The sequence below is a fragment of the Entelurus aequoreus genome, linkage group LG20 (assembly GCF_033978785.1).
Source record: "Entelurus aequoreus isolate RoL-2023_Sb linkage group LG20, RoL_Eaeq_v1.1, whole genome shotgun sequence".
Taxonomy (NCBI): Eukaryota; Metazoa; Chordata; class Actinopteri; order Syngnathiformes; family Syngnathidae; genus Entelurus; species Entelurus aequoreus.
In genome coordinates this window covers 48,232,856-48,243,944 of record NC_084750.1, presented here as the reverse complement: position 1 = coordinate 48,243,944, position 11,089 = coordinate 48,232,856, and the positions used below count along the sequence as shown (strand labels likewise).

General features: G+C 40.7%; 2 protein-coding genes across 7 annotated transcripts in view; one reads left to right on the top strand and one right to left on the bottom strand.

Moving 5' to 3' along the window:
* LOC133636327 (zinc finger protein 37-like) overlaps positions 1 to 11,089 on the bottom strand; it is a 497,781-nt gene that overhangs the window by 100,209 nt on the left and 386,483 nt on the right. The window lies entirely within an intron of this gene.
* Positions 1 to 11,089, top strand: part of LOC133636328 (gastrula zinc finger protein XlCGF57.1-like) — a 346,899-nt gene that overhangs the window by 165,622 nt on the left and 170,188 nt on the right. For 2 of the 5 annotated variants that reach the window (XM_062030245.1, XM_062030239.1), the window contains exon 2: positions 109 to 363. In XM_062030245.1, coding sequence (XP_061886229.1) covers positions 109 to 363 — 255 coding nt within the window. Of the gene's footprint in view, positions 1 to 108; positions 364 to 5,117; positions 7,146 to 11,089 lie in introns of those variants that run through there. The other 3 variants (XM_062030252.1, XM_062030249.1, XM_062030253.1) reach the window with 3 other exon arrangements.

Sequence of the window (11,089 nt, the reverse complement as noted above, 5' to 3'; positions counted from 1 at the left end):
GTGGAACACTTGATTAATAAAATGTTCAATAGCCACAGCCCTATATTTTATGTACAATTTAATATTTAGCATGTAGGAGTTAAAATGTGTTTTGTTTGTGTCCTGTAGACATCCATCAGCTGATTGGACACCAAGAAGAATGTCTCCCTCATCTGCAGGGGCACAGTTTCACTTCAGAGGATCCACAGCCCTCACATTTTAAAGGGGACAAGGAGGATCCACAGCCCCCCTATTTTAAAGAAGAAGAGGAGGGAGAGTGTGTTGTAGGGCAGGAGGAGGATGATGTCATGACTGTTGTCTCTGTGAAGACTGAAGAGCATGAAGACAAAGCACGTGAGTCCTCACAGCTTCATCACAGTCCAAGTAAGCACAACATCCACATATCATCTAATACAATGTTTGTGACACATGTTCATCCGGGGGCCACATTTATGACTAAAGATGGAGATATACTTGCTTTTTAACACCACCATTTAAAAATGAATGCTCATCAATCATCAACAATGTAATTGCTGGGGTGTAACCATGTGACCTAGAGGCCGTCCTCCTTACCTCACGTGGTCAAATGAAGGCAAACATTCAATATGGCTACTGTTTATTTACCTTTAGCAGCACATATGTCAGCATATTTCAAAGGTTTAGTGGTGAAGATTAGGGATGTATACCAAGTACCATTTTTTTTAGTACTGGTTCCTAATTATGTCATCCATGAGGACCGTGAAGATTCTGGACTAACGACACAACTATTTGTATTTTTAATTCCAGCTGACTGACGTAACTATGACACGTTGTCACATTGAGTTCAGCTGCTGCTGCTACACATTAACATCAGCTTTGAATAATGACAAATAAGGAAGCAACCACACACAAAAGTGTGATGTGTGTGTTATTGACAAGAAGATGACATAACTGCATATCACCTTGCACTGCACAAATAGTTGACTTCTTTAACACTTCAAATAAACAGCTGTTGATAAAAGACTTCCCTGCTCTGAGATGTTACAGAACATCATGTTGGAGGTGTTCAACCTCTTGTGCTAATAGGAATGCTATTAAAAATGCCTTTTTTTTACATTTTTATTTCCACAAATTACATGTAGTACCGATTAATACTGGTATCAATAAGGAATATCAATTGGGGTATCATATCGATAATTTCTTAACAATTCTGCCATCCTAGTCACTGCCGTTGTGTCCTTGGGCAAGACACTTTACCCACCTGCTCCCTGTGCCACCTGCACTGGTTTAAATGTAACTTAGGTATTGGGTTTCACTATGTAAAGCGCTTTTAGTCACTAGAGAAAAGCGCTATCTAAATATAATTCACTTCACATGATATCTTGTTGTTCTATTTTCTCATTTCAAGGGGAACTGCACTTTTTGGAATCATTCACAGTCCCTATGTAAGTTAAAGTTAAGGTCCCAACGGTAGTCACACACTTGGTGTGGTGAAATTATCCTCTGGATTTGACCCATCCCCAAGTTCACCCCCTGGGAGGTGAGGGCAGCAGAGGCCATGCTCGGTAATCATTTGGTGATTTAACCCCCAACCCTTGATGCTGAGTGCCAAGCAAGGAGGCAATGAGTCCCGTTTTTATAGTCTTTGGTATGACTCGGCCAGGGTTTGAACTCACAACTTTCCAGTCTCAGGGCAGACACTCTAACCACAAGGCCACTGAGCAGGTCGATGGTTAATGCGTCCTCAATAGAAAATAAAACTCAGCAAAAGTTAGCTAACAATTGAGTCATTGGTAGCCGCTCTATTCTGCCTATAAAGTGCTCTAAATAACATCCTAAAACCTTCAACATTTTAAATACACACTGTAAGTATATATGTAATGTAGTAACATTCTTAATAACATGTCATATTTACATATCTTGCTCATTTTAAGCATACAATGTCTGCTCTCACTGGGATGCCGACTGATGGGATGTTCATATCTTCCCGTTTAGATGAAGAATTAATCCTCATAAAGGGTTAAAAAAGGGTGGATGCAAAAGAGCGTATTTTTGTGTCTTTCTTGCCATCTCCAGGTCTAAGTTGGATGTCAAAGTTGACCCAGTTCTCGGTTTATGTCCACAACCTTCTACTACATACGTGAGAGGCATGATTTATAATCTAGAATTAGCTTTCACCATCTTAGAGGCGAGAAAGCAGCTCAGTATGTCAATATAGCAACATAAGCTAGTTACTTCTGTGATCAATGCGCCGCTAAAAGTAGGTCCTTAATGTTAGCGCTTATAATAACAATATCCCTAATACTTGGTTATTATTCAGGTCACAAAATGTAAATGGAGTATTGTTGGCAGTTTTTGGATGGTTATTTGGAGGACTTTGTGGGTCTAATAGAGGAGCTCCTATTGACTCCAATGTTAGCTGATTTTTGCTCAAGTTTATTTACTCATTAGAATTCATAGAAATGAAAAACATATGTCTTACATAAGGATTGTGGATGATAGGCGACATTTTAAAAAAGTGCAGTTTCCTCTGAAAATGTCAGCTAAGTAAACAGTCCTTCAAATTAAAGATGACAAACAATTGAGGTTGTTTATAGATTTTATCCACAATGAAGTTACAGTAAAACTAAGCACACAAGGGAAAGTACATTCATATACACATGAAGTACACATATGTGTAAGAATCATGTTAACCACCAGAATATCGTCTCGTTCTCCTAAAGCCAATATCAAGTATCCTTTGGTGAGCTGACTGTATCGTCTCACCCTTAGTTGAAAGCACACCATCCCCATGACATGACACTTCCACGTGATGTAGAACAGGAGTACCACATTTTAACATTTTAAACGTACACACACATCTGAAGATGTGAGAGGCATGATTTATAATCACAACTAGCCAGCTGAACTAGGTGAGTTTGAATAATACACAATGGCTGGTAACAAGAAACTGACCTGTTTATTCAAGGATAAACACAAAATAAACAAAATTATACATGACAAACAGAAATGGCATCATTGAACTAGGGCTGGGCGATATGGCCTTTTTTAATATTGCGATATTTTAAGGCCATATTGCGATACACGATATACATCTCAATATTTTGCCTTAGCCTTGAATGAACACTTGATGCATATAATCACAGCAGTATGATGATTCTATGTGTTTTGATTGATTGATTGAGACTTTTATTAGTAGGTTGCACAGTGAAGTACATATTCCGTACAATTGACCACTAAATGGTAACACCCCAATAAGTTTTTCAACTTGTTTAAGTCGGGGTCCACTTAAATTGATTCATGATACAGATTTATACTATCAGATATATACTATCATCATAATAAAGTCATCACACAAGATAATCACATTGAATTATTGACATTATTTATAACTTGGGGTGTGGAGGGGGGCGCCGGATGTAAGTGTCAAAAAGACAGCCAAAAGAGTTTGATATGAGAATAAATGTAAAGTTAAAATATAGGGTAGAAATGCACCCATTTGCAGGAAATGTAGTCTTGATTTTCAAAATGTTCTTTCAAGGCTTGCATGTCTACATTAAAACATTCTTCTTCATACTGCATTAATATATGCTACTTTTCAACTTTCATGCAGAGAAGGAAATCACAACTAAAAAAATCACTAATTTTTTCATACAGTGTTGATGTGGACATTTTTGCCTCTGCATTTTGATGGTGTGGGCGTGTGGCACCGAATGGAGATAAGCGTCTCCACAGACGTTACAATATTTGAACAATGATGACGAAAACTGATTTCTCTGTCGTGTCCGTGTGGCGAAAATTGTTATGCGCTTATTTTTTTATTTGATTTTGTGCGTGGCATAGATTTGCCGTGCGCAGAGGGCGCTTGAGCAGTGCGCAATTGCACAGGCGCGCACCTTAGAGGGAACGTTGCTCGCACGGCTGCGCTAGCATCACAGCTAACGTTAGCCATGCTGCTACCTCTCTGCTCGGGGAGGGCGTATACGTATGTGACGTATGTGACGTATGACGTGACAGTAGGTGACGTGTGTGACGTATGACGTGACAGTATGTGACGTATGACGTGACAGTAGGTGACGTATGACGTGACAGTAGGTGACGTATGACGTGACAGTATGTGACGTATGACGTGACAGTATGTGACGTATGACGTGACAGTAGGTGACGTGTGTGACGTATGACGTGACAGTATGTGACGTATGACGTGACAGTATGTGACGTATGATGTGACAGTAGGTGACGTATGACGTGACAGTATGTGACGTATGACGTGACAGTAGGTGACGTATGACGTGACAGTATGTGACGTATGACGTGACAGTAGGTGACGTATGATGTGACAGTAGGTGACGTATGACGTGACAGTATGTGACGTATGACGTGACAGTAGGTGACGTATGACGTGACAGTAGGTGACGTATGACGTGACAGTATGTGACGTATGACGTGACAGTAGGTGACGTATGACGTGACAGTATGTGACGTATGACGTGACAGTATGTGACGTATGACGTGACAGTATGTGACGTATGACGTGACAGTATGTGACGTATGACGTGACAGTAGGTGACGTGTGTAAGAAGGTGCGCTTGCTGTCTGTGAGAGGGAGACACATAAAAGAGTGAGAAGAGCTTGTGGTGTAATGCCAGCAGCGAAAAGCAACTGCGTGAGAATCCACAGACCTGTGGATGTGTTGAAGGTGTGCTGGAAAATGCGGAACAGAAAGTAGGGAGCAGCAGAAAAGTGGAATGTATTATTTAAATCGGTGCGTTGGAAAACACGGACCGGAGTTTTTTTTTTAAACTGGATCTAGATCGGCATTTTCTCATGCCTTGCCGATACGCATTTTTTGGCAAATATCGGCGGCCGATCCGATCCAAATATCGGATCGGGACATCCCTAGTTCTATTAGTAATTCTATATGAAATAATATATCGCAAAATCAATTTTAAACTATATCGTCTATCCACAGTAAAAAGTCCTGTCGTCCTGGTTTGTTTTTCTTTTCCTGTGAATAATGTTGTAAAGAGCAGCGTGTTTGTGCGTCACTGAGATTTCAAGACAGTTCATACGAGAACTTGTTTTTCCTAAGTGCATGCAAACGTGACTGAGCAGAGCTGGATGTTTCTAAAACGTGTTTGTCTTCTTGTGTCCTGCAGACGTCTGTGAAGAACATCTTCTCCCTGAACAACAGAAGTGGAGCTTCAGGATGGAGCCAAAGCCCTCCCACATTAAGAAGGAAGAGAAACACCCACTGATCCCCCATTTTAAAGAGGAAGAGGATGACCCACTGACCACTCACATCAAAGAGGAAGAGGAGGACCCACTGATCCCCCATTTTAAAGAGGAAGAGGATGACCCACTGAGCCCTCACATTAAAGAGGAAGAGGAGGAACACAGCATCAGTCAGCATGTTGAAGGAGTGGAGGAGGTTGATGTCACCAAGATGCCAGTGACTGGTGTCCCTGTGAAGAGTGAAGGTGATGAGGTCAAAGGTGAGAGTGAGGAGAAGAGAAGCAGCAGCTCAACACAACACATGACAACAGAAGCTGATGGAGACCACTGTGGAGGATCACAAGCAGACAAGATCTTAGCTCCACTATCAGATAGTGAGGACACAACGTCACACTCTCCTGACACTGATGATGAACACTCTAAACATGATAAGACATGTCACACTGACAACACTCACTTCACATGTTCTCTCTGTCACAACACTTTTAATCACCATCGTAGTCTGAAAAGACACATGAGAATACACACTGGACAAACACCTTTTTTCTGCTCAGAATGTGGTAAAAGTTTTGTAATGAATCAACATTTCAAAACACACATGAGAACACACACTGGAGAAAAACCTTGTTCATGTTCAATCTGCGGTAAAGATTTTACTCGAAGGCACAATTTGAAAACACACATGAGAACACACACTGGAGAAAAACTTTGTTCATGTTCAATCTGCGGTAAAGATTTTACTCAAAGGCACAATTTGAAAACACACATGAGAACACACACTGGAGAAAAACCTTTTTCGTGCTCAGAATGTGGTAAAAGTTTTGTAATAAATCAAAGTTTAAAATTACACATGAGAACACACACTGGTGAAAAAGCTTTTTCATGTTCAATCTGCGGTAAAGATTTTACTCAAAGGCAATATTTCAAAGCACACATGAGAACACACACTGGAGAAAAAGCTTTTTCCTGCTCAGAATGTGGTAAAAGTTTTGTAACAAATCAAAGTTTAAAAGAACACATGAGAATACACACTGGTGAAAAACCATACTCCTGTTCAAGCTGCAACAAAAGCTTTCGTCACCGACAATCTTGTACAGCACACATGAGAAGACACCCAGGAGTTAAAGTGTTGAGTTGCAGTGTGTGTGGTGAAAGATTGTCTTCTAAGTACCAGTGTAAGAAACACAAGTGTGCTGGTGAGAACAGCAGCAGCAAATGAAGATGCAGGATTTGAAATAAACTGTCAAAACTTTAACTTTGACTTTCTAACAACATCAGCACATATAACATGTGTGACATCATTGTTGTGTGTGTAACACAATCGTGTTAATATGATTCTAACATTTATAGATGAGACACTTCAGATTAGTGCTTTTATTTCAGTCAAGTACATGAGTTAATATACACATTTGTGTACTTTAAAATGAACAGAACAATTGGACTGAAAAGGTGACAATAAACACTACATAAAATATGTTACACACAATAAACATTTTATTTGTAGATATTCATAATTCACTTTTGTACTTATTCATAATAGTGTTTTATATATGTTTTTTGAAATAATGAAGTGTTACATATTTTATTTTCTAATTGTAGATGATTCCATAGATGAACTCCTTTATATGATATACATATTTGTTTTACATGTGTTCATACCTTTGCTTTTGAGTACACATAAATCCCTCTTAGTTCATATTTACTGGTTCACATCTGAAACATCTTCTGGACCACTTCTGGAAGCATATTATTATTTACTTTATACATCATTTGAGCAGTTGTCTTTTATACAATTTTAAAATGTGTGACTTTATGAATCATTAGTTGGGTCTCTATAATCCATTCTATTAATTGTCTTTATTACTCTCTTGTGTAATATGAATATTGTTGTGTGATTGTTTTATATGTATGTCCCCAGACCTTTATGCAATAAACAATGTATGCTTCAACTAAAGTTGGGTACAATAATTGTAGTTAATATTTGTAAGTATGTATTTTATTCTATTTATTATCGCAGTCAATTTTTTAAATGTTTTCTACATGACTAAGTCAGCCTGGAGGATGTGTGTAATGTTGAGATGTGTTGGAGATGACTTGGTTTGTTTGGATGTTGTCAACCTGTCAATTGTTCTATTTAAACATGTTGTCAGATCTCGTGAGAGATACAAGCAACCAGCTCTATTACTTCTTCTTACTGGCAGTTTGCAGCCATGACTTGAAAGGTTCATACTGCCACCTACTGGACTGTAGAATGTAGTGTGGGCCATAGGACAGAAGGAGGAAATCCCGTTAAGAACCTGTGGAGGGCAGCAATACACCTAATATCAGACCTGGGCAAATTAAGGCCCAGGAGCCACATGCGGCCCATTAAGCTTTTCAATCTGGCCCGCCGGATATCTCAAAAAAAAAATTTTTTACAAACCCCATTTCCATATCAATCAATCAATCAATGTTTATTTATATAGCCCTAAATCACAAGTGTCTCAAAGGGCTGTACAAGCCACAACGACATTCTCGGTACAGAGCCCACATATGAGTTGGGAAATTGTGTTAGATGTAAATATAAACGGAATACAATGATTTGCAAATCCTTTTCAAGCCATATTCAGTTGAATATGCTACAAAGACAACATATTTCATGTTCAAACTCATAAACATTTTTTTTTGTGAAAATAATCATTAACTTTAGAATTTGATGCCAGCAACACGTGACAAAGAAGTTGGGAAAGGTGGCAATAAATACTGATAAAGTTGAGGAATGCTCATCAAACACTTATTTGGAACATCCCACAGGTGTGCAGGCTAATTGGGAACAGGTGGGTGCCATGATTGGGTATAAAAACAGCTTCATAAAAAATGCTCAGTCTTTCACAAGAAAGGATGGGGCGAGGTACACCACTTTGTCCACAACTGCGTGAGCAAATAGTCAAACAGTTTAAGAACAACCTTTCTCAAAGTGCAATTGCAAGGAATTTAGGGATTTCAACATCTACGCTCCGTAATATCATCAAAAGGTTCAGAGAATCTGGAGAAATCACTCCACGTAAGCGGCATGGCCGGAAACCAACATTGAATGAGCGTGACCTTCCATCCCTCAGACGGCACTGTATCGAAAACCGACATCAATCTCTACAGGATATCACCACATGGGCTCAGGAACACTTCAGAAAACCACTGTCACTAAATACAGTTGGTCGCTACATCTGTAAGTGCAAGTTAAAGCTCTACTATGCAAAGCGAAAGCCATTTATCAACAACACCCAGAAACGCCGCCGGCTTCTCTGGGCCCGAGATCATCTAAGATGGACTCATGCAAAGTGGAAAAGTGTTCTGTGGTCTGACGTGTCCACATTTCAAATTGTTTTTGGAAATATTCGACATTGTGTCATCCGGACCAAAGGGGAAGCGAACCATCCAGACTGTTATCCACGCAAAGTGTAAAAGTCAGCATGTGTGATGGTATGGGGGTGTATTAGTGCCCAAGACATGGGTAACTTACACATCTGTGAAGGCACCATTAATGCTGAAAGGTACATACAGCTTTTGGAACAACATATGCTGCCATCTAAGCGCCGTCTTTTTCATGGACGCCCCTGCTTATTTCAGCAAGACAATGCCAAGCCACATTCAGCACGTGTTACAACGGGGTCGCGGGGGCGCTGGGGGGCGCTGGAGCTACAATCGGGCGGAAGGCGAGGTACACCCTGGACAAGTCGCCACCATAGTGTTAATAATAAATATAAAGTTAGTAAAGATGTGAGAGTAAGAAGTAAACAAACCTGTTGTGTGTAACACAACTTGATGTTGTCGCTCCTTCTCCTCTTTTGTTGGACAAGGTTCCTCCTCGTACTCTGCTATGGTTCTTTCGCACATTTTCACACAATCACAACACTTTACACTCACACTTGATCTCTGCTTAGCGATGTGTTTTCATCACTTCCGCCTCTCTTTGTTAGCAACTACAAGCTAAGCTAACTAGCAGGCTAAGCTAGCTGGAGAAGCATCAAAGTGCGCTCAAACTAATATACAAACAGTTATTAATGAATAGAGTCTAATAAAGGACATATATGTGTACATGGATGCACAGATTAAAGAACACTGAACTGCAGTGTTGGGACTAACGCGTTACTGTAACGTCGTTATTTTTGGCGTACTAGTAGTCTAACGCGTTATTTTTTTTATATTCAGTAACTCAGTTACCATTACTACATGATGCGTTACTGCGTTATTTTTTATGTAGTATCGGCTAGAAACTGAGACGATCTGAGTGTGTTCTACTGGAGAGCTGCAGAAGAGGCTCGGGAGAAGAGGCGCGCTGTGTGTGTGTGTGTGTGTGTGTGTGTGTGTGTGTGTGTGTGTGTGTGTGTGTGTGTGTGTGTGTGTGTGTGTGTGTGTGTGCGTGCGTGCGTGTGTGTGTGTGTACACACACACACACACACACACACACACACACACACACACACACATATATATATATATATATATATATATATATATATATATATATATATATATATATATATATATATATATATATATATATATATGTGGTGTTATCTGGTATGCCTTTATTTTGAAATAGCATACAGGATGTCCCCGACCGGATGTAACGTAATGACGCTTGATGTTGTGACACTGAATCCTATGGTAGACTGAGGCTGGTCGGAATAAAACACATTGCTTGCATAAACCGTCTGATCATTACAACCCATACCACGACATGGTGTCAGAAGTTCGGCAGCGGTAAAAAGAGCAACTTTAACAGCTGAAAGGAGAGTTTTATAACGTCAGGAGAGACGAGATGTCCGAAGGCGGCAACGCAGCAGCTGTACTGGCAGCGCAGCAACAACAACCTCCCCAGCTAGCGGCTAATGCTAACGCTCCTCCGAGCGCTACGTTCTCCATACAACCACCTGAAGCGTTCAACTTTTCAAAGCCTCAGGACTGGGAACGATGGATACGCAGGTTCGAGAGATTCCGGCTAGCCAGCAACCTCCATCTTAGCACTGAAGCTAACCAGGTGAACACTCTGATCTACTGCATGGGGGATGAAGCAGATGACATCCTGCGCGGTCATGATTTAACCGACGTACAGAGACAGCAGTACACCTCAGTGAAAGCCACGCTTGAAAGGTACTTTGTGCCTAGGAAGAATGTGATATATGAGAGGGCAAGATTAAACCAAAGAGTGCAACAACCAAACGAGGCTGTTGATGTTTTTATTACTGCATTGCATGCCCTGGCAGAAAACTGCAAATATGGAGCACTCCACGACGAGTTAATAAGAGATCGTATTGTGGTGGGGCTGAGAGACGCCAGTCTATCCGAGAGGTTGCAGTTAGATCCAGATTTGACGCTGGAAAAAGCAGTCAACATGGCAAGACAGTCCGAAGTGATCAAGAGGCAGCAAACAGACCTCAGGGGAGGGGGTAGGATGGACATTGATGCAATAACAAAAGGCAGAAGACAAAAACCATTTACACCCAAGATCCCTCATCACCCAAAGCACTCAGCAGCAAAGCCACAGCCATTATTTGATCGCCAGACATGCTACAGATGTGGAAAGTCCCCTGGTCATGCCAAAGCACAGTGCCCAGCCAGAGACGTCACATGTCACACATGTGGAAAGAGAGGCCATTACAACAAAGTATGTAAATCTACCAAAACAGTACATGTTGTAGAGACAGAATGTAACAATGACACTCCCTTGTTCCTAGGCTCAGTAGATGCAGGTTTAGACCCATGGTATGCTGATTTAATTGTGAGAAACCACAAAGTCAGGTTTAAGATCGACACAGGAGCCGATGTCTCAGTTATCCCAGCTAAGATTTACTATGCTATTACAGAGGGCAACACGCAGCTAGCCAAACCCGACAGACCACTGTTTGGCCCAGGC